Source organism: Engystomops pustulosus, chromosome 4 (genome assembly GCF_040894005.1).
Source record: "Engystomops pustulosus chromosome 4, aEngPut4.maternal, whole genome shotgun sequence".
Lineage (NCBI taxonomy): Eukaryota > Metazoa > Chordata > Amphibia > Anura > Leptodactylidae > Engystomops > Engystomops pustulosus.
Window position 1 is genome coordinate 145,938,505 of NC_092414.1, and position 25,322 is coordinate 145,963,826.

Sequence of the window (25,322 nt, forward strand, 5' to 3'; positions counted from 1 at the left end):
ATGTTACATAGCTTTCATACTAAAGTTTAAGAAACTGTGTTATGTTTAATTATTGGGACTGTATGGGAAAAAAATAATTTTATATTTTGATTGATCAACATTTTTCCCAGTTTTTTAGGCCAACTGGGGTACTTGAAACCTGGGGGTAATGTATTGCAGTATATGGCATTTTTTGCTCAAGATCTGCCCTGTAGTCTCATAGACAATCCCTGATGTCATATGATAGATCGAAGCCTTCTGATGTAATTGGGTGATGATGCTTGACAGGCTGGTACAAGACAGGCTGGACAAGCGGCATTTACAGGGATAACACCCCTGAACAGTGCCATCAACGACCAAGGGTATTAGCGTTGAGTGTTGGCTGCAATATGCAGCAAACACACAGGCTGGATAGAGGATGCTCAGTCCATGAGTCCTTTTCCATAGTCAACAGCCTCATGAGGTACTATTATTTCACAGGTTAAATTCACGGGTTAAATTCCAGTTCAAGTTCAAGTGTATAGCAACTGAGATGTGGATCCTCTTGTAGGCCACTATTCCCACTCCATCCTCAGTCTTTATAGTAATGAGTCCAGAGTGGGAATAGATTGCCCTTTTAACAACCAGGCCATTTTTCATGTGTGAGGGTTTGTGTTCTGTGTAACAATATGCACTTCATGGTATATTGACGATATGTAATATTCCATGGTGTGTACAGGGAAGCTGGAATAAATTTCTAAATGCAGTGAATTTGGTGGAAAAACTTACATGTCCTCTTTATTCTTTGGGTTGGTACGATCACAGGGATACCAAATTTATATAGGTTGTATTGTGTTTTAATATATATCGAAACATGAAAACAATCTATACAAAATAAAAAATTCTTCATTTTGGCACTAATAACTTTTTCATACTGTCGTGTATGGCGCTGTGTGACAAGTTATTTTTGCGAGATGTGCTGACATTTTCATTCCTACCATTTTAAGGACTGTATGACCTTTTGATTACTTTTTATAAATTTTTTTATATGTTGCAAATTGGCAAACAAGTAGCATTTTGGACATTGGAATGCTATTTTCCATTACAGAGTTACATGCTAGGAATAATCACTAATTTATTCTGATAGATTGGACGCCGGCAATACCTAACATGTTTATGATTTTTACAGTTTATTTTTTTTTTATATATCAGCTCTAGGGAAAGGGGAGGGATTTGAATATTAGGTTTTTTTTAATTCATCTATATTTTTTTTTAACTTTTTTCTATTCATTCTTTTTACTATTCTTCAGACCCCTAGGGTAACTTAACCCTTGCTTGTCTGATTGATCCTACCAAATACTGCCATACTGCAGTATGGCAAAATATGGGGAATTTACTGATCTTGCATCACAATTTGACACTGGCCCATTGTAACATGTACGTTAAACTATAAAGCCTCGGGTCTTACAAACACCCAAGGATATCATAGCAACAGATTGTCGCTCCATGATGTCAGTGGGAGCAACAATCTAAGCCAAGATGGCAGTGTCCACATGCCGCCACCATAATCAGGTGTTTTCAGTGGGTGTTTGCTGCTATATGCAGCAAAACTCACTGTGTTTGGAGAGGCCTCAGCCCGTGAGCCCTTTCCATACACCCGCAGCTGATGTGTGACATACTCATAGATCACACGTTGGCAAGGGCTAAGGGGAAAACCCAATTAAACTTTCACAAAGAGTACATTCCTAATAAACTCCTCCTCATATAAAAACACTGAAAAAACACTAATACATCTCCGGATTAAGTGCTTTCATCAGATTTATTACTTGCACATCACTTGTCAGTACTGTGTATTTGTATTAATAGTCTCACACATTCATTTATTTACAATTAAATAACAGCATATTATTTTATATATAATATTTTCTCATTCAGAAGGTCTTTGGTCACGTTACGGTCTCTTCTGTTGGCTTTCTTAGGTCCCTCCTGGAATTATTCCAATCGTCTCTAAAAACTGCCTGCATAATTGAAAGAAGTGTAATTTTCCCACCTTGGCCATGACGGCCAACCAGGAAGTAGGTAAATGGATTTATGCAGCTGTTAATGGTACAAAACAAAGCAAAAAGGTCCATCATCAAAAAGGATGGAACAGCATGGTGTTTGTACCATACAAGCAATAACACTCTCATGGGCATTCCAAAGACGAGGAAAAATAAGACTGTCACTGCAATAATAACATATAACTTCTTAAGCTGACGATGCTGAGAACTTGCCCATACTTTAATGAGCAAAATAAAACTTGAAACTGTCATGGATGGTATAAATATGACAAAACTAAAACAACAAATTATGATGAAGACTACTTTACATTCCCTGCTGGACTCCTTAAGTATACCCTTACGATTGTAGTTTATATTGTAACAAAATGCAAACTCAAGGGCACAAAGAATACACGACACGATCCATATTAGAGTACATACAATGGAGGACGTGTGTCTGGGCCTATTGCAATGATACCATATGGGAAAGAGAACAGACAAGCATCTTTCTATACTTATAGCTGCCAGAAGACATAAACTAGTGTTGTAGCAAAAAAGACAAGAAAGAATTATTACACCTATCAAGTTGATAACATGTCCATCCTCATACTGTGATTCTAGATTTGGTATCAGGGCAAAAATGAGTGCAAAAATATGAAAAACTAATGCAAACAGCATAAAAGCTGAGTCAGCCACGGCTAGATTTAAAACATAAATGGAGGAAGTGGTTCTCTTAATCTTAAAGGAGAGATACCAGACTACAAGACCATTGCCCACCATGCCCAATAATGACATGACTATGGTTATTGGTGAGATTATGATGTTGAATACTGGTTTGAACAATATGGTATCATTATTCCAGTATGGTGTTTCTGTCAGGAAACTTCTACTTGTGTTCCCTGATTCCATTTAATTAAGTTATATAGATAAAGTGGGAAAACTTTGAATTAATTGGAATAAATACAGGAGAGTGAATGGATGTGCAGCGCTAGCAGTGATCACATAGACACAGCAGCTTCTTTATGATATATTAGATGGATGGAGCGCTTCCCCTCCTCTTATCTGTTTAGGTTGATTGACAAACAGTCTCTGAATTACACATTTCTTCCAGAAGGAAACATGTTTAGCTGCGGCGGTCAGATATTACCTGCTGCCTCTATCACCATTGTTTCTGTGAATAAGAAATAATGCAATATTAATCATCAGGATGTAAGACAACAAGACAAGAGCAGAGCTCTACTGGTCTAGTGCATGTATCCAACCGGTTTTCCAAAAACATTCATGAAAAATACAAGAGTAACATCTGTTTTTTGTATTTTCTGCTCATAGATATTAGCACTGTATTTGTACATTACAGAACAACAATCCCAACACATAGACCACTTTTATGTTGAAGCAGAACCATGTTCTATCCAATTTAAAACCATCTCAGAAGTTGAGTAATGATTATACATGGACCTGTGCATGTGCTGGTATGAGCATTGGAAAGCAGGGGGGAGAGTGAGACAGTGTAACAGTCTGTAAAGCCAGATCACAGAGGTGCTATCCTATTCCTTCTGACTAATGAACCTAATTTTAAAAGTTGATTTTAGAAGGATGGAGGTCATAGATAACAAATATTAGAAGATCACTACAGTCACGCTGCCCGGATCTACGAGTAAGTGTCCCTGGTTTATTATACTTCATTTTAATTGCAGAATCCTGCAGGGTATGCAAGGTTCCCACTGTCCATGCCAACACATGTCCAAGTCCGTTTGAAGTTCACTAATGACAATCTGGATGAAGCGGTGAAGGCATGGCACAAGGTCATGTGGTTAGATGAGACCAACATAGACCAACACAGAACCATAAGCATGAAGAAATCTGAAAGTTCACAAAAGCTTGTTTCTAGATACTATAGAACAGAAGATAGGGTTTTTTAGGGGAGATTTTTTAAATAGGTAAATGGGTGAGATTCCACATAAATGAGGGAATTAATAAATTACATTTGGTACCCTACCTGAGGGCACTAGTAGTTTGGTGAGGTAAAACCTTTTGACAGGTTCACTTTAGTGTTGCCTATCGACAGACCCAAAACCTGAAAGATCTCGAGAAGAGCTGGATGGAGGAGTGGGCCTAGATCCCTGTTGCAGTGGGTGACAATTTGGTCATGAACTACTTGAAACATTTGACCTCTCTAATGGCAAATTAAGGTTTTAGAACTACATATTAAGTTCTGTTTCTCTATTGTATCGAATAAATACTTCATGCAATAAAATGCAAATTAATTACTTAATAATCACAGTGGGACTATGCATTTTACGTAAAAAACTGTTAAATTTGTGCCTGCCCCCTGCACTGGCCGCTGCCCTGCTATTCATCCCCTCCATGCCCAAGAGGTGGTGTATTTGCTATTTTAAGAATATGCGATTATTTCTCCGCTTCTACGGCAGGAAACTTGCATAGAAGAAGTGATAAATCTCCCCCATGGAGCTAATGCATAATGAATGGGGGATTCAGCTGGTTCTTTTGAAACATTTATCAAAGTAACTAGTCAGTTCAGAGAATGGGGAAGAGCGGAATGCAGCTCCACCACCTCCTACATTTACTGTTGCGCTTTAGGTCTAGGTACACTCTAAAGCAGGTGGCACAATGACATCAGTGATTTTTTTCTTTGGTTGTATAAATGTACTCAGATTTATCCTATCTATTTATGCAATGACCTAGGTACTGGAGCCTTATGCAATGAGAATGGTTCTGCTCTTGTAGCTTTGCTACAACCTCATTCCTATTGTTTCATATGACTGTTATTACTCTGTAATGTCTTATTTCTTCTGGTTCCATATTTATGTAAAACCCAGGGCAGTTATTGTTTTGGCACTAGAGCAGTGAGGAAATTGTGGCCAGAATAGCTGAATAGCCTGGGCAGCATACACTTGGCATTTTAAAATGTTCCTGGAAATTAGAGATCAGTAACTGTGAGGAGCACAATTTTGACTATGGTAGCCTTACAGGTAGAAGTGGCAAGCAAAGTGTCATAACTCGCAAATTGCTCTGAATGGGATCAGATTTCAGGCTTCTTGCTTGAAAAACACACCTTGGCCTGCCTGTGATTGACAGCTCCCTTTCAGGATCTTTCCTTAGGGAAAGCTGGGAGTGAGTTTGAGTTAATTTTGTGTGCAGCTGTGGCTTGAGTGAAGGATGGTTGAACCAGTCACTGCTCTAGGCAGTGTCCATTACTCCCTTTATATTCTGCACAGTTACTTCAGAGGATACTGGTTATCGCAGTCCTACTCTTTGTCCTTGCTTGTGCTATTACTATGTTTGCTATTCTGTGCATACACTTGGCATTTTAAAATGTTCCTGGAAATTAGAGATCAGTAATTGTGAGGAGCACAATTTTGACTGTGGTAGCCTTACAGGTAGAAGTGGCAAGCAAAGTGTCATAACTCACAAATTGATCTGAATGGGATCACATTTCAGGCTTCTTGCTTGAAAACCACACCTAGGCCTGCCTGTGATTGACAGCTCACTTTCAGGATCTTTCCTTAGGGAAAGCTGGGAGTGAGTTTGAGTTAATTTTGAGTGCAGCTGTGGCTTGCGAGAAGGATGGTTGAATCAGCCAGTGCTGGGGGTAGTGTCCATTACTCCCTTTATATTCTGCACAGTTACTTCAGAGGATACTGGTTATTGCTGTCCTACTCTTTGTCCTTGCTTGTGCCATTACTTTGTTTGCTATTCTGTGCATCTGACCTGAGCTATGTTTAATCTACCACTCTCTCACTATATGACTCTCGGATATGACCTGATTGTCTTCTGACGTTGCTATTATCTGTTATATTGTCCCTTTGTGTCTTGTCTCTTCCTGTGTGACCCTGTTTTCCCCGACTCATACTTGCCTTGTCGTATTATTGTGTCCTTGTGTGAACACTGGCCTGTCTCTGACTTCTTGTTTTATGTCCGCTCCACCATCCAGCAGCTGCCAGGCAAAGTAAGTTTTCTCTGTCACTTTGCAGGGTCACTCAGGGTCTGTTAATTAGGTTCAACCTGCTCTTGTCAGGACATTATTATCTGCTGTAGGCAGGTCCTTACCCAGCAGGGATGTCTCAGGGTTAGTTCTTTACCACTTACCCAGTCTGACAGCTTGCGCCAAGTCTGGTTGTGGTTGAGCTGTTTGCTTGTCAGGTTCGTGACACAAAGAGCATGAAATGTCGCAAAATATAGAAATGCACATTTTTTTTGTAATAACTCTCACCCTCCCCTAAAAAAACAATGTCTATGAGTTATGCGGACCTAAAACTTTTACTAATATCTTGGCAACTACAGTGTTTATGTTTGGACATTTGCCCTTAAAATTTTGAGCTGGTATGTGTAATCTTCTGTTATTCTGCTATATTCAAGCATTAAGTATTCTGAATTTTGCTAATTTGTTTTAACAATTTACTGGTTGGTGACTTGTGTATCTTATAATTAAATTGTAACCAAGCTAACGCTGAGTTTGTATCTATAAAAAGTAACTAAAAGTGGAAACCATGGTACTGTATCCTGGAAACCTTAAAAGGAACTGCCATAAGGCACATTGCCATTATTGTCCTGTAACAAAGAACAAGTACAGATCTATTAATTTTATTGACATAATGGTCTTAAAAAGGAAAAGGCAGTAAGTGGCAGACCATTCCACACAGCATTATATTGTTTTACTTTTATGGGTGTATCACAAACACAGGGTGGGATTACAGTTTTGACAAGTTTCCACTTTGAGTACTAATTCTAATACATAATTACAGTATTCAATTGCACATTATATTAATATGAAATCTTATAGTTAATCTTAAAGTAGACCTTTCACCACCTCACACATACGGTGATGGACACATACGGTGATGGTGATGTAACACACTGAGCATGCTACACATGCTTAGTGCATTACAGCAGGATCCTGCCAGGACCCCAGGGCTGCCATCGGAGTATTGGGCCCACCAGTGAGTGGAGCGAGGGGGGGGGGGCATTGTCGGATCGACTTCACTGCGGCGTATAAGGGGTTAACACCCACAATCTGAGAAATCGCCAAAAGCCCCCAATGCCCCGTTAAACATTACACTTACATATACAATAATAAAGTATATACCATATATATATATATATATATATATATATATTTTTTTTTTTTTTTTTTTTAAATATGTATGTATAAATGTCTTTCATATATTGTTTAATATAAAGATAAATGTTAATTTTTATTGTAGGTACCTTAAATAGTGTGGTGCTGCAAGGCTTGTGCTTGATATTTTTATAAGAACAGTGATATATACCACAGTAATGGAAAATTATAATTTTGTCGTCACATTCTGCAGCTCAGCTTTCTTGGACCGGTCCCTGTAATGAAAAAATAAATAAAAATGATACGCCTATTAGTATAATTGTGTACTACTGTGCATGTAATAATGAAGCTGTTGGAACAATCATACAGCTCAGAATATTACAACTACAGTAGTGTTTAAAATAATAAATATTCAAAACTATTAACCTAATAAATCAATGTTTTCAGTAAAAGTTATATTTCTACACATAATATAATTTACTTCTAAGAACAGCATAAAAATAAGTTAGAACCAAGCATAAGAAAATCTATGCTGCACATTCTAAGGCATTCAACCATTCATTAAAAGAGGCTTGTTCAATAATATCATGGGTGAGTGATGGTCATCCTCAAAATACCACTGTCGGCAAGTCAGTGTGCATACTCATGCTCCATACAACGCTCGCTCTCCATCTAGTGCTTGTGCTTCATTAATCAAGGAATGCAGCTGGTGACATATCTCTAATATTATCTGTTTAAAGAGATAGGCACATAACCTCCTATAATTTCTAACAAGAACAAACAAATAATCATTGGCATTCTAGTCTATGTACCAAATGTCCAGCATCACACCAAATGAGTAGGGTTATACAACCATGGTGACTCTAGAGGGCAGCATAACAGTAACACCACATATAAAATGCAGGTGCTTTGTGCATAAAGCCAATAAGCCCACAAAACATTCTCAGGTGTTATTAGACAAGTGTCTTACGCTCTTAGTTTAGCTCAATCTAGGCGATGATGCCACACATCTCACATGCCACGGTTCTTCAGGGTTTTAATGTTGTTTTATTATTCTTACTTTTCTAAAGTATTAACGTATACACTCGAGTATAAGCCGACCCAAGTCACCTAATTTTACCACCAAAAACTGTGAAAACCTATTGACTTGAGTATAATCCTAGGATGGGAAAGGAATTGGTCACAGCCTTCCCAGCCAGCAAGCCTCTTGTAGTATATAGACAGTCCCCTGTAATATAGCTAGCCAGACAGTCCCTTTTAGTACGGTATATAACCAGCCAGCCCCCTTTAGTATATAGCCATCCCCAAGTAGTATATAGCCAGATACCTGGAGAATATAGCCAGCCCACTTTAGTATATAGCCAGCCAGTCCCCTGGAGAATATAGCCTGCCAGTCCCCAGTATGACCTGCACCTTACTGACAACACGGGCACCTCCTCTTCTTAGTTTTTTCGCCATGAGTACTGAGTACTCAGGTTTTTTTTTTATATACCAATTTTTTTAATAAATGTTTAACACATTGGGGCACATTTACTTACCCGGCCCATTCGCGATCCAGCGGCGCGTTCTCTGCACAGGATTCGGGTCCGGCTGGGATTTAAGATGGTAGTTCCTCCGCCGTCTACCAGGTGGCGCTGCAGCGCCGAAAATAATCTTAACGCCCCGGAATGCACCATCCCATAGAAGGTGAAGGTGAGCGCTCCCCAAGCGACACATTTTCGGTTTTTAAATGCGGCGGTTTTTCCGAATACGTCGGGTTTTCGTTCGGCCACGCCCCCCCGATTTCTGTCGCGCGCATGCCGGCCCCGATGCGCCACAATCCGATCGCGTGCGCCAAAAACCCGGGGCAATTCATGTACAAGCGGCGCAAATCGGAAATATTCGGGTAACACGTCGGGAAAACGCGAATCGGGCCCTTAGTAAATGACCCCCATTATGCACAATAACTGTAGAATTTAGAAAGTGGTAATTTCACAGCCATTCAAATAGTAACTGAAAAAAGCCAAAATACATTGTTTAAGTTGCAGTGGGGAGAGCAAATCTGCATTTAAAAGGTGATAGAATGGGGAGGAATACACAGACACCACAGCTGTGTGCATGGATCCATAGAAATGAAAAGCAGTTGAATTAATAGAAAGCACATGGACAAAGGCAACATTTGTGATCAGAAACCTAACACTGACCCAACTGATGAACGGAGGAAAAGAGGGGCCTCAAGGTTATATGTGTGAGACACTAACCTTTTCCGATAAATATCTAAGGGATGATTACAGTTTGGTGCTGCTGTTTTCAGTAGAAGACTGAAGGTTACTTCAGATGTATTATGTCTTTCAATAATTGTACATTAGTATGTATAGGGAAATCTACTCATGTTGGATGCAGGGTCATGGGTAATAGGACGTTAAATATTTAGAATGTAGAAACAAACAATCCATAATTGATAAGATGTTTATTTAATCTCAATACTGCAAACATTCAATCGGCCTCCTATAATAGCTTTTAGTGATGTGGGTGACTGGGCCTGAAGGCAATGTTCCAAAAGAACAATAAAAAGCAAACATTTTTTTGTTTCTAACATGTGTCTCATTGTACAGCAGGAATAGTTGTTGTGAGTGAGTTGTAATATGAAATAAGCTACTAGCAATTACCGAAAATATGTATGAGGGAAAAGGCGTGAAAACAGATGATAAAATGTACCGAAGTGTGATGTATTAAACTGCGGTGAGGCTGGGTCACATGGGAAATAAAATAGATTAAAATTTAAAAATCACAAGTGAGCTCCAAAAACACATGTCAGGAAGGTTCTGGTGTTTATTTGTGTTCATCTCCCAGACAGAGGGAGGGAGAAATGCTGAGAGAGTAGAGGGGAGACAGTGTAACAGCCAATGAAGCTGCAACCCCAAGCATAATTAGATTTTAGAAGGTAGTTTAACAAATGGATAACAAATATAAGAAGCACAGTGTCTGGATCTATGAGTAAGTGTCCCTGGTTTATCATGATGGATTTTAATAGTAGATTTCCTCTAATATTGATTAGAGTCGATTTGCAATCAAATAACCCTATAGCGTTAAAGAATTGGATTAAGCAGTGTACCACTCACTTGCAGCCAAGTCGTTAGGATTTAGAGCAGTGGTACATGTCTATGAAATCTTGTACATAACCTTTCAAAGCATCTACATTCCTTCTTTGCAAAATAAGGAATTGCCTTGTAATTGGTACATTTATCCATTAGAACAATATGCTTCTTGTGGTTTTACTTTCACATTAAGAGCACAGTGAAAATATAAAGCACACCAATCAAATTACATTTGTCTGCTATTTCTTGTCTTCCCATTACTGCAATATGCAAAACAGAAGAAATATCCACTAATAAAATTACTATACTGTGTCTGTGGATAACGACCATGTGCCCGATCTATTCTTAAAATGGAACATTGGCCAAATGCCCATTAAAATTGCCTGCTGCAATGTCCATAGTAAAGTATAACCAACTTACCTACTGCCGGCTTCTGTGCCCAACTGTCATCCAACAGTAACTCTCATCCCCACTGTACACGATTCATATATGTTATCCTAGAGGTGTAAATGCTGCCAAATACTTGATGAGATTTTCAGTGAAGCATGAGCAGCAGCTCACAAATATGCAGCTCACTCAAAAATGGTTCCTCCTTTAAATTTGGTGCTAATAGTAGGATCTTGAGCTGAGGCTCGGAGACAGAAAGTAGTACAGATAGATTTTAGATCCGTAACCAGCAGAATTGTGATTACTACTCTGGGCTACAACAGATGTTGTATTTCTCTTGTCATGTCAGTGCATAACTTCAGTTTCTGGACTAATAGATAAAAACTGAAGTAAAACATTTCTGCAATACCAGTCTAAAGTTTGGGCAAACTTTCTTTTGTTTCAGTTATTCTTTTCTATATTTTAGATCCATATTAAAACCTGAACTATATGAAAGACCACATATGGAATTAACTAGTAAAGTGTTAAAAAGTGTTAAACAAGCCACAATTAGAGGGTTTAATTACCTGTTTCGTAGGATACGACTGTGGGGTTTCCAACTAGATGACGACTTCTACACTTTATGAGATTAATGTGGCCCCAGAATCGGGTCAGTAAGTCATATAAAATTTCCCTCATGTTTTATGTTTTTGATTTTTCATAGAAGCCTCCTTTTGCATTGATGACAGTATTGCAAAGTCTTGAAATTGTTTCAATTAGCCTAATGAGGTAGTCACCTGGAATGGTTTCCCAATGTTTGATGGGGTTCCAAACGGTACTGAGCACCTGTTAGCTCCTCAACATTTAGGGCAGTTTAACACTGTCTTTGTCAAAGTCCTGCGTCACCCACTGACAAAACTTCTGAGTACAGAACTTCTTAAATCAAATTAATCTATGCTGTAAGGAGTCCTTGTTACATGTTTCATTACTAAACAGCAGCTCTGATACTGTAATGATAATGAAAGAATGTGATTCCCTCATGGTCCTTTTTGAAAAAAAAATCTAAATAAATATCTGTAAAATCTATGGGGGCATCATCCTCAGTTAACAAGGTGTGAGGGAGATGGCACTGATTTACATTGTTCTGACTGAACACTGGTCTATTTTATCCTAGCAGCATTGATTAATTATGCATTACACCCAGTAGTCCCCTGTCCAGTTCACTAGCAGTCAACCTGCTGTGATAGACAGTTTCCTTATCCTACCAGCATTGGAATCATAATTCTGAGATCACATAAAAGATCCTGGCAATTTACACTTGACAAAGCTTGCATTTATTGTGTCTGCTTATATCTGATATATTTTGTGTGTGCAAATATCAAATATAGAAAAAAGAAAGTATGATGGCACTCATCAATCTTCAGAATCTTCAATACTTTATTTTCATAAAATAACATATACTCACATAAGTGGAACAATACAAGGGAGGAAACAGGACTCACTGGTAGCCCAGTAAGTTCGGTTCCCTCCCTGCCTCCTCATATAACTCGTTTTTGCACTAGTACATTTTATTCAATTGTCCCAGGGATAAGACAGGAGCAAGAACTGAAGGGGGAAGTAAGTTGGAATATTACTGGAGAATCCCGGAATTTAAGACACACACTAAACAGAAAGTGATCGATGAGGTATTGTCCCGCCCTCATCTGGCTCCAGGTTCTCGGTCTTGGAAAATAAGGACCCAGTAGAAGGGGCATGAACAGAGGGGAGAGCTTCAAGAAATTCTACTAGCGGAAAAAACTTGCAATAGTCATATTATAAGAAATAACTGGAAAGATTACCTGCGCTAGCAAACAATGGATTGTGATGAAAGGGTGTCTAGAAACCTATGCCAGGACATCCCCCAAGTAGTAAATCTGATCTTAGTGAGACAAATGGATGTTACCATACAAAGATGCAAATCCAACATGCCAACTTATAGAACAACCAGTCCTAAAGGTACAAAAACTCCTTCAGGTTCGGTCTCACCAAGCGAGAAGGCCCACCTTCTGTGTCTTCACAGGGGTATGGAGAGTGAGAAGGGTAAAAATTCTGATGTGTTTTTGAAGACTACAGCTTCCTTCGCCAGGGATGGATGACAGTAATCGTCCATCCCTGCCAGGCAAGGAGGTCAAGGAGGGAGTTAGCAGAGAGATAACAAGTAAATCAACAATAGACCAGGCATTCCAGGAGTTTGGAGGTGAAAAGGAGATTAGAGATTGGTCAGCAGTTAACAGCACTGGATGGGTCAAGGGAAGTTTTCTTTAGTAATAGGGTAACAATAGCATGCTTGAAGGAAGAGGGAACAAAACCAGAAAGAGAGAGGCTTAAGATTTTAGTGAGGTGAGAAGTTACTGCAGGGGAGAGGGACTGTAGGAGATGTGAGGGGATGGTGTCACTGATGCAGGTAGTAGGGCAAGCAGAAGAAAGAAGCCTGGACACTTCTTCATCTGTGACTGCCTCAAAAGAAGAGAGAGAGCGGGGTGAGGTACCAGTGGTAGGAGGATTAATGTAGTTAGTGGATTGGGAAATTATTTTCTATCGCATACAGTAAAGTTTATTTTTAAAGTAGGTGGTCAGGTCTTCAGCAGCGTTAGTGTCAGTAAGAAGTGAAGAGTATCAATGAGCCTTTTGGGATTAGAGAGTGAGTATATTAGATTAGAGTTGTAGGTTTTTCCATAAATTTGAAGTGGAGAAAGTCTGTAGACAACTTTCTCCACAGATGTTCGGCACTCATACAGCACTGACAGAAAACGAGTTTAGGGCATGTGCCAAAGTGGATAACATCTGTGTTGAAATGCTTAGACTAAGGGCAGAGCCATCTCATCCAGGGTACTTTTGAGAACATTATTGTGATGATTAGTAGCCAGGTTAGGAGAAAAGAGATGGTCGGACAATAGTAACCACACAGTTTCTGCAAGATGGTGCGTACTAATGGCATGTGGGTTCCGTTTTGTGTGATAAAGTGTCATACTCTGTAAAGGAGAAAATATTTACAATACACAAGAGAAGGTTATGGAGAAGTGGAAAGGTAGTGTAGTCAGAGACTGAAGAGAGTTTCCCTCCTGGTGAGTTGGAGTATCAGAAAGTTGTAATAGTCCTAAAGAGGTAGTTAGCTATAAGAATGGAGAGACTGAAGGGGAGATGGGTGTTAATAGGGATTTTAAAATAAATCTCCTATGATGAGACTTGGAATACCACAGGATAGAAAGTGAGAAAGCCAAGAAGCAAAGTGGTCAAGGAACTGGTAGGGTGAACCAGGAGGACAATCTATTACAGCCAGGTAGAAAAACCTGAGGGTGTGGACCTCAAAAGAAGGGAAAGTGTGAGAAGGTACAGGAGGAATGACCTGGGAAGTGCACATTACAGAAAGTAGTATGCCTACCTTCCTCCCTACCTATTCTCAGGTCTGGAGGAGTGAGAGAATTGCAAACCATCATAGCACAGCACAGCAGGGGAGGGGAGGCAGTGTTGTTCTGCTGGATCCACGTTTCAGTGATGGTCAGCAGGTCAAAGGACTTAGAAAGGAACAGGTTGCTAATGGACTCTGCACACTGATTGGACATTCAAGAAGGAAGATTTGAAAAGAGCTACAAGAGGAGAAGATGGATAAGAAGGGATGCACTGGAAATCGATGAGATTAGCAAGGTTTCCAAGAAAGGTGGAAAGTTTGCAGCTGAAAGAAGAAGGGCCAGGTTTGGGAGAGATGTTACCTGCTGCTCATAAAAGGAGCATAGACAGAGCAGGGAGATGTTAAAGTTATTTATGAGAGAGTATTTCCTGTGCAAAGAGAACATACGGTATAGGTGAAGGAAGGATGGAAGAGCTGATGTGAATGGAGGACACTGAGGAGATAGGTGGATGGAGAGTGAGAAGAAAAACAGTTAACAATAGTACAGCGACATAAAAAACATTATATTAAAAATGAAAGAGGGGATATGTTAGTTTTTCTTTGCAAACTTACTTTTCTATTGCCCTTTTTAATTGCTATTTTTATAATTGCCATGTTCATAATCTAGCTTAACACTTTAGCCATAGTGCCCCCAGCCATATAGTAGGCACAGGCAGCCTAAGGTTGGAGGAGCCTTACTAGGGCTAAATTTAAAGAGGAGGGGCCAGGCCTAGCTCAGGTTGTAAAACAACTAGTGATGCCGCTATCTCCTGTTATTTTTTTCTTCTCTAGCTGGGTTGGGTGAGGGTGGTTGGGGTGAGCAATATATAACATTTTATATGAATGTTATTGTGAAGATAATTTGTCTTTTATCTGAGTTGTTTTGTACTTTTGATAAAGATAATACATAAAAATTAGTCCATTTGACTAATTGGACTCCAGAAGCTGAACAAGCATTTGCACAGCTCAAGAAATGTTTTGTTAGCATGCCAGTCTTTATACAAACTCATTTGAATCATACATTTGTAGGGAAGGTTGATGTATCTGAGGTAGGAGTGTGAGCTGTTTTGTCTCATGGGTCTAAGTCTCTTACTAATCTAGTGAGTTCTCTTCTTCCGAACATGATTCTAATATGGGCAAGCGAGAGCTTTTGCCCATCAAATGGGCGCTTGAGGAATGGTGACACTAGATGACGACTTCTACACTTTATGAGATTAATGTGGCCTCAGAATCGGGTCAGTAAGTCATATAAAATTTCCCTCATGTTTTATGTTTTTGATTTTTGCTGAATTTAGGTAACACTAAACAACTTTCTCCAAGCTGGCTGGGTACTGCACTTGTTTTAATTTTGTTGCTAAAAATGTTAAAGCGAACATGTAACTAGGAATGTACAGACAACAATGGCAGACCAATAAAAAATGTTCTCTTGGTCTCTCTGAGCACATTTTGGGTGAACAAGTGTGGTTATCAACTAAGAACCTGCATCTCAAAGTTCCATCTGGGAAATTTGCCTCACGTTATATTGTCTTGCAGATTACAGTTTCCTAACATACTCCCTATTCTTAATGTTTTCCACAAGCCCCTTTTCAAAAAATATGTCACTCTTGCGTTTCAAGGTAGAAAAGATTCTGGATTCCGTCCAATACCTGGTTCATTGCAAGGGTTATGGTCCTAAAGAGTGGAGATGGGTCTCTGGCAAAAATCTCCATGCTTCATACCTTCTAATATTATATAATCACAAGAATCCTTCTAAGCCTAGTGGGACTAGGTGGCCCCTCTTAAAAGAGGGTGCGCTATAATATCTATACTGGCAACATCCTCAGTTAACAAGGTGCGAAGGAAGAGGCACAGATTTGCATTGTTCTGTTCCTAGCAGCATTTATTAATTATGTACCACACCTAATAGTCTCCTGTTGACCACTTTACCTCATGTTTTTTGTAAAGTGTGTGTGTGTGTGGAGGGGGGGGGGGGGGCAGGTAATTTACCAATAAACATCTGTGGCCATGTTATGGACAGGAATCTCTGGCTGATGAGGTAGAAGACAGGAGGCTTCACTTTACATATGAAGAAAGTGGTGCAGAACTTTTAATAGATGTATTTTGGTAAATTACCTAATATCCTGCCCCACACACTTACATACACATTATAAAAAACATGAGGTAAAGTGGCCAACCCCTTTAACTGTTAGAAAACCAAACAGGAGACTCCAGATTTTGCTGAGTTCAGCAAATGCAGATTTTGAGAAGATCCATTTTCAATCCAGCAAATGCAGAACATGACAATTAAAAGTTTGAATTCAGCAAATGCAGAAACTTTCAATTGCTATTTTGAATCCAGTGAATGCAGAATTTGACAATTTCAACTTTGCTTTTTCTGAGAGCACACTTGCCACATGGCAGGACAGTACCTGCCGTAGATAGAGAGGGCAAGCTTTGGCCACATGTCCAATTTTTCCACCCAAAAATTAAACGGGGAGGACCCTCACACTCTAATAGTGGAATTAAGAATCCACTAGTTCTAAGGAATCTTGCAACTCAATGCCTGTTACTAGGAATCCCAGTGAGGGACTTGAAGGGGTTAAAGTGGAGTGTTCTGCACTTCCAACAGAGAATTAGTGTGGCAAAAATCCGCCGTATTTAAAAAAAGTGTCGCTTGACACGCTCTTACCTGCACCCATGATAGGACGGTGAACTTCAGTGCATTCCGGCGAACTACCTTAGTGAATCCTGGCGGAACCCGAATCCTCCGCAGACAACGCGCCGCTGGATCGCGAATCGACCAGGTAAGTAAATCTGCCCCATTGTCTGCTATGTAATTGACCAATGCCTTTACTGTGATAGTAGGCACTGACAGAACACCCCCTCTCCCTGCAGCACCAGCTTTATCACCACAACCAGCAGAACCATGGCCACGTTCCTGTCCTGTTAATTCCTGCCCTATTCATTTGGAAACATCTGCAGCCATTCACAATGCTCTTAGGAGTGAAGGAGTAACAGATACAGTTATGATGCAAATAAAACTACCATTGGCACAGTTTAATGCAGATATTAAAAACAGTGGTACTATGAAGCTGGAATGTATGAAGCAAACAGTACGACCATTGGTACTATAATCCAGTACGTTGTGATAGAATGTATTTATGATGCAAACGTTGGGGCTTATTTTACTAAGGCTCCGCATACGCATTTTCATAGTTTTTTCAGTTTTTTCCAGGATTTGCGTTGCTATGACAGGTATTTAACTGGGTATTGTGTCGCACACGATCCGATTGTGGGGCGTCTGCGCTGGCTTTAATGTGACAGAAATCGGGGGGGGTTCCGTCGGATGATCCGATGGATTTGGACTGAGCGCAGGATTTAAAATTCGAGTTGTGTCGCAAGACAACGCACTTACATACACCAGGAAGAAGAAGGTCAACTGTGTCGGACCTGTGCGGGGAAGCGACACAGCAGGATATCAGGCGCCCGTTCTTCATGATCATCGGATAATGCACTTTCGGGGAACTCCAGCGGCCGGGTAAGTAAATGTCCCCCAATAAATATGGTACAATAAAGCTTGAATGTATGTATGAAGCAAATAACATTGACACTGGTACTATAACACAGTACGGTATGATGCAGATATTAATAACACTGGTACTTTAAAGCTGGAATATATATATGATACAAAATGTATGACCACTTGTACTATAAATCAGTGCGATGTGATTCAGATATAAATAACACTGGTATGATAAAGCTGGAATATATAATGGATTATATGACGAACAGTACAACCACTGGTACTATTATGAAGGATGTCATGAAGCAGATATTAATAAAACTGGCACTATAAACCTGGAATTTAAAGAAAAAGTTAAATGTTTAATCACTCTCTTTCCCTAGAACAAATAAAATAATAAACATGATCATAAACAATCGATCAATATACAAAAATAATTATTCTATGCAGTGAACACTGTAACCAAAGGTTAGAATGACCAAATGTCCATATAACCACTTTTCACCATTTTGCCACCCATAACTTTTGGATAAAAAGTAATCAAAAGGTTGACAGTTCCCAAAATGGTATCTATGAAATGTCACCTTACACAGCTCTGTACACCTAAGTATGAAAAAGTTACAGATGTCAGAACATTGCAATACATAGAAATGTTTTTGTTTAAAAAAAAAAATATTAGGACATAATGAACTTATATAAATTTTGTATCTCTGTGATCATACTGACTAGTGATGAGCGCACCTAGACGTTGCGGGTTCAGGTCCTGGACCTGGACTTTGGTTTATTTTGGTTCACCCACTGGAAACACCTGCGATCAGTGTTATGCTCTTAATGCCGCAGGAAAAGGAAGTATTCCAGTGTCATCGGGAACAACATGATGGATGAGCAGACCATGTAAAGAGTTAACACCCATGCTCGCTGCTAGAATCGATCGCAATTGTTCGGATTCAGGCTTTGTCCGGGCTGACAAACCGCCAGACCCGAATACTGGTGGATCCACTCATAGCAAATCCCATATGCAAGAGGATGCAAAGAAAACAAGCCATCATAAAGCTCTGTAGATGAAAAAATTCAAAGTTCTGGAGTAGAGTGGAATCGCGAAAACGAAGTAAAAAACCAGGTTGTACAGGAAAATCTCAAACTTAATATCGCACCAGGATTGTGTTCCTTTTTAGGTCAATGTTAAAGTCAGGAATGGGAGGTGTATAAGAAAATTACACTCTGACTGTTATTTTATTAATCTTTGGTTCTGTGGCATCTAAAAACACAATCCGTGATTCTAGATGACACTTTTCAGAAGATAACTTTGTTTGTAGATATTGTTTATTCTCGGAGAAGGTACTTATATTAAAATAATACTTTGGAAAGAAATTGATAATGAATAAATTGGAATTAAAAAGTTTTTAAAGGGGTTGGCCCTTTTTGTAATACAAAAACTGACCATTAACAATTGCCCTGCCAAAACCTTATGATCCTATTCATGAATATAAGATCAAGCTCCTGGCAAGGCAATTGTTCATGGACAGATAGAGATCAGATGATCAGCTGGCTGATGAGATAAAAGAAAGGAGACTTCACTTTACATGTCAAGTGTCAGGATCAGGGGTAGTAGACCCACTGTACCACCGTGAGCAATGACGTAATCGGACACCTGGGAGCAGAATCTAAGTGGCACCCAGTTTTAACCAGAACCTGCCGCAAAGCAGGTTGGACTTGCTGCAGTGGGACACCACCAGGTTGTTCCACAGGCGCAACTTGCTCGCGGTGGTGGTCAAGGGGAAGTACAGAGTCGTAGAGCAGAATCATAGTTGGGGACAGGCAGGAGGTCAGGACAGGCAGCACGGGATCGTAGTCAATAACAAATCAGAAGGTCAGGGCTGGCTGAGGAACAAAGTCAGGAATGGAATTGGGGTCACAACAGGAAATCAGTATAAACCCACAGGGTTTCAAACACAGCTTTACACTTAGGCAAAGCCACAAAGATCTGGCAGGGGACACAGGAAGGGGGCCAGATACTTAACAAGGAAGGCGGCCAGACAGTGGCAATCATCAGCGCGCTGGCCCTTTAAATCTTAGAGAGCTGGCACGCATTCAGGCATGCTAGGGCGTGATGCCAGTTCTCTAAGATTTAAAGGAGTGTGGGGACCTCTGCTGGACTGAGGACAGGTGAGAGAAGCTGCTAGTGGCGTGAAGGGGCACAAAGAGGCACACGGGTCCGTCTGCGACCCGGGACATGGATCGCAGGAGCACCTGTGACAATCTTCCCCCTTTTCTTGGTCTAAAGGAATTCTGCAGTAGAGCACAATCCAGGATGTTGTCCTCAGGCTCCCATGATCTCTCCTCCAGCCCAAATTCCTTCAAGTTGAGCGCATCCCTCTGACCGATTTCATATCCAGGACCTCTTTTGCCTAGACATCGGTGGCATCAGCCTCAGTAGTCCCTTGTCAGAGATAGTGGATCTAAGGATAGGAACACTCTTTTGGCGAAATTGGCACTTCTTGAGCTTGGCATATAGGCGATTGGCCCTTAGGCATCTGAGAACTTGCCATACATGGGCCCAATGAGACTCAAGGTCTGTGGAGAACACCAGGATATCATCTAGATAGACCATGACAAAGGTATAAAGTAAGTTTTTGAATATGTTGTTGACAAACTCCTGTTGATGCATTAAAAAGTCCAAATGGCATAACAAGGTACTCAAAGTGCCCCTCTCGAGTATTAAAGCTGGTCCTCCATTCATCGCCTTTATGGATATGGATGAGATTATATGCCCCCCACAGAACCAACTTGGTGAAAATATTGGCACCACGTAGATGACCGAAAACTTGCATGATCAGAGGTAGTGGGTAGCGGTTCTTGCACGGACAGAGAGAGCCATCCTACTTGGCCACGAAGAGGAATCCAGTACCGGCAGGGGAGGAGGACTTGTGGATGAACCCCTTCTTGCCAGGCTTCAGGGGTAGTGGACCCACTGGACCACCGCGGACAATGACAGGTGAGAAGTGAGAGCCTTGGAGGGTGGTTTGGGGGCACGGAGAGGAGCCCGGGTGCACGTGCGACCCAGGTCGTGGGTCTCAGAAGCACCCATGACACTTCTGTAGATAGAAGGCTGACATTGCTGCAGTTTCAAGCACAGATAGTGGATACACCAGACCCTGTGGTGGAGGCAGGCCTGGCATCAAGTCTTTAGGGCAGTCATAGGGCCAGAGTGGCATCAGAGTCTCCGCTTGCTTCTCCAAGAAGTCATCTGCAAAGTCCATGTATGAAGCAGAGAGACCCCCCAGTGGCTTGGTGAACACCGGGGAAGCCGTGGTGGATACGGGATGAGGTGGCACCAAACAGCGGGACTGGCATTCTGGTCCCCAGCAAAGAACCTCACCGATCCACCAGTTAAGCACAAGAGAATGTTGTTGCAACCACGGGAGACCCAGTAGGATGGAAGACGTGGACTGGGTAGCACCTAGAACAACAGTCTTTCTTTGTGCAAAGCCACAATTTGCAGGCACAGGGGCTAGGTGCGATACTGGACCACAGAGGATCTGCCCACTGATGGATGAAATGACCACCGGCTTCTCTAGACAAACCACAAAAAAGTCATGCTGGCAGACCAGGGTAGCATCCACAAAGTTTCCTGCAGAGCCGTAATCCAAGAAGGCTGAAGCTTGAAACTGGCCACTTACTCCAAAGCTGAGTAGAACTGGGATATTCAGTAATGGAGAAGCTTTGTTCTCACCTAGGGATGCTTCTCCCAAGAACCCTAGGTGAGTGCGTTTCCCGACGGACTTTACAACTCTCAAGAAAGTGCTCTGGACTGGCACAATAGAGGCAGAGTTTCTCTTGTCTTCATGTGACAGGCAAGCTCTATCCACCTGCATAGGTTCCTCTGTAGCAGACATGGAGGGCGGCAGAGGTGTTCTTTGGAAGACAGGAGCCAAACAGGGTAGTCAACGGGTTCTGGTCTGTGCTTGTTCAAGATGGTGTTCCTCTAACCACTCTGAGAACCAGATATCAATCCAAGTGGCCAGAGAGATGAGACCACTCAGAAAAAACATCAGGTCTCATGCAGACTTGGCATCTATAATCTGTCCAGAATGTCCTTTTTAAAAATGGCAACCAAGGCCGCTTCATTCCAGTCTAGCTTGACATCAAGAAACCAGAGCAGAACTTTTATTCTATGTATATTGGTAAATTACCTAATATCCTACCTCCCTCACTTAGGGCTCTTTCTCATTTGCATAGGTGCTCAGCTCTGTTTGCGCATCAGTTGTGTTTTGTCTCCATTGTGTCTCAGTTTTTCATCCATTTTGTCTTTAAAACTGAAGGTTTCAAATTGCTTTGAAAACATTATACCTGGTTTTTCAGCCTCATCAGTAAAAGAAAATGTATGTTTCATCAGTTATTTTGCGAACCCATAGACTTCTATTGCCTTCTATGAAAATCATTGAACCACGGACTTGAAAAACAAAGCCAATGTGAAAGAGCCCTCACATACAATAATATTATAGCAAGTTAAACTATACTTTTTCTACAATGACCTTGTTGATGCCAAGTACAGTACCAGCAAAGATACATTATGATGTTTAGCATTCTACTAAAAACAAAAATAGCCTAAGCTCATCTGCTTGAACATCAAAACCAGTTAAATCCAATTTATGAAGTTTAATCATGTGCATCATATTGTTCAATTCTTTTGCCTTGTGAGAGATGCAAGAAGATGAAATAATAACCATCAGATGTAACATATGCTGGGCATACCATAATATATAAACTTTTGGTACAAGAACAGCAATGTCAGGGGAGGTGCTTTGAAGTCATCTTGTTAGTGATGCACCCAATCAGAGTTGACAATTGGGGATGTCATCAGAGAGACTGGGATACCAATGACTAAAAATGGGCTCCATCACGGAATGGGAGAGAAAAGCTACACCTACAACAGCTACAGGGAATCACACGTTCCACAAGTCTGTATTACTGTGCATTGGATAGCTATGAAAATGAAAACAAAGACAACATTCTACCTGTTTATCCGATACCTACAATGCGAACTGAAAAGCAAATGAATATCAAACACTTACATGAAGCATGTGACTAATGGTGACTAATGAATAGGTTAATGCTATTTATTTTGCAGCCCATAAAATAACAAATAAATCAATGTTTTATCTGTATATATATATATATATATATACAACTGAAAAGCACAAACTGTATTAATGCAGTATTTTTTAAATACTGTTCAAAAAATAATTGGAAATATATTGAATATATTGGAAATATATATTATATTTATATATAAAAGCTATGTTACTAATATGTTACTTATTTTATATATATATATATATATATATATATATATATATATATATATATATATACTGTATACATATTAAATTAATAACATATTTCCAATTTAACTTCGCTTGTGCTCTTTTACATTGAAGTTTATGCTTTTCAGTTGATAAAATGCTCTCTGATGGTTTATCAGGCTTATATTACCTTGCATTAAACCATTATCTGATATGAACAAGAGCAAAGAGCGCCAGAAGCCAGCTATTATACCCAGCCCCAGACACTTAATCATCTTTATAGCAACAATATATCACTTCATACAAGCACTTACCTTGTTTGTGCATGTGGTCAGGGTGCTTCTCCCATGCTCTTTGTAGTTAATCTGTCTTCTGTTGCTTTACTTTAGTATATCAAAGTGAGCAAGAAAACTTCACCATCTTCTGAGATATCCAATATATTAGATAACAAATCCCACAGCTCCAAACATGATTCCAAAGATAGGTAACAAGTCTGATGTTCCCCAGATCTGTTGATATTCCCCAGATGTAGATGGGTGTGATGCAGAAAGTAAGACTGCAGCTCTGTCTGCTGGTGTTCCAATTAAATAACGTGACAAAAATTGTTCAGCTCCCTCATCCCCAATGATTTATAATACGTAAAAGCTGAGCGTAAACAGTGAGAAAGCAACAGATAAATATTATCATTTTGAAAATAGACTGAAATTCTATCAAATTCAGCAGCTACCATGAGGAGATGAAGGGAGAGAGAAAAAACGTATCCTGAGCTAAAATTGAACACGGAATCCAAAGGTTAACTATTTGCTGGCATTAAGGAAATGTAGTGCTGCTCAGCTGCGCGGCAGAGAATGATGGAAGTTTCCCCTATAAAAAGTTTCATCTCCAGTCTCAATCAGATGCTAATACATATATTTTTTGTATGATTAGTTTTCCATTGTACAACACATTCTTATGTGTATTCTATATCTGCTACCTTTACATGGAGAAGTCTCATCAATACTACAAATGACTGGTCTGTTCCTCATTAAGGTCTATAAAACCGTCACAAATAATTGGGAAGTGTTGAACCAAATCTCTGGAGACGGCAATTAGTCTCAAGGTCAGCAGAGAGGTGTTTCTGTTGATTCCATTGTTTGTATTCTGATGCTACATTATAGAAACCCTATTTGCCCTGTGATGAAAAAGTTTTAGATATTGTCATGTGATTTTATATTAAAGATGGTAAACTGTAAATGTCTGAGAGAAGAGGGTCCCATCCCTAAATTTCTGTTAGATGCTACTACGATGATTTGGAAGGTGATAAGAGCGACATGAATGCCCCAGTCCTAGTTTTCCCAGAAGAAAAATTGCATAAAAGTCTTTCCTTCTTTCGTCTGTTCATGTTGGGGACATCCACAGGTGAGTGACACAAACACCTGGCTGCCACATAAATCAAACATCAGGTCAAGCCATTTTCATCACTTGCTCTATGGACTAGTTGTGATGGTCACTGTGGTCTCTGTAGCGGGTAGGGGTTGGCATGGGCACTCTATCCAGTCAGGTGCTATACAGCAAGCTACAATGCACCATGCCTTCTGACAACTCTTTATCTTAGGCAGCATAAACCTTTTCAGAAAATTGTGGTATAGCAACTCTTCTATGGCACTGAGATAGATATGCTTCCACCATCTGAAGTGAGCTTTGGGTACCATTCGTCCTTGCTTGAATTTTTTTTTTGGTAGGTAATTATCACAAGTGCCCCATAGGGCTGAACTTTGGGAATTGTATTGTTCTAATCATCACAAATAACCTTTGTCAAAGTCGGTTGGGTTCTTATACTTTTACCACGTTGTCAGTTTGAGACTTTTTGGTCTCATTTGGTACAAGAGACCAGTCAAGGTGTTGATCTTCCCCATTAACTTTAAGAATTGACTATGCAACACCCCTGCCAAAGCATGGGCAGAGGAGTGTTTGCGAATGAGGCCCTCTTTCTGGTTCTCCCTAGTAGGTGAGCCTGCGCATCTCGCCTTAGGGTTAATTCAGTCAGTATCAGGTAATTAGCAGGTATAGATTCTGCCTGAGCAGGAAAGGGTTAAGTATCTAAAAATTATTATTCCCCAATTTGCAAATAACTGATCATGACTAAGGACTCCACAATTTAGTCCGAAACGCGTAGATCGTGTATCAGTGGTCACACTGGATATGGCTGCACGCTTTTAATATGAAGAATAAAATGCTATGATTTTAGAAGACTTGGAGTGCTGGAATATTTCCCTATCCTTCTACACATTCCCCAATTGTATTCCCCTATGTAAGCTGGAGTGTGATTGGAGAGTAAGCCACCACCTGACCAGGTAATAACAAAACCCCTGGACAGGGAGGGGCTCTGTCTCTTAGGATCTGAGAGATTCTGCTCTTTCCACAGGCCTCTTAGGCCTCAGCTTTCACCTTAGAGAGCACATCCTGTCATAGAGGAGAAAAGCAGTGTGTAGCACACCATTAGTGCTGCACACAGAAGTGAATACCAGGATAAAAGCTGCAGCTTCCACAATTGGGCACATCAACATCCCAGTCTGCATACACTACCA

At 40.3% G+C, this 25,322-nt stretch overlaps 1 protein-coding gene across 2 annotated transcripts; it reads right to left on the minus strand.

Moving 5' to 3' along the window:
• Positions 1–1,803: 1,803 nt before the first annotated feature.
• Positions 1,804–23,492, minus strand: LOC140125667 (proto-oncogene Mas-like). Of its 2 annotated transcripts, none has more exons than XM_072144535.1 (3): positions 23,070–23,492; positions 7,227–7,352; positions 1,804–3,168 (listed from the first exon to the last, which is right to left on the minus strand). In XM_072144535.1, exon 3 carries the CDS (start codon positions 2,904–2,906, stop codon positions 1,905–1,907), a length of 1,002 nt encoding a protein of 333 aa, XP_072000636.1. In that variant the 5' UTR covers positions 2,907–3,168; positions 7,227–7,352; positions 23,070–23,492; the 3' UTR covers positions 1,804–1,904. The 2 variants fall into 2 exon arrangements, with proteins under 2 accessions (XP_072000636.1, XP_072000637.1); XM_072144536.1 differs by lacking the exon at positions 23,070–23,492 and adding an exon at positions 10,575–10,657.
• Between the last annotated feature and the right edge of the window lie 1,830 nt (positions 23,493–25,322).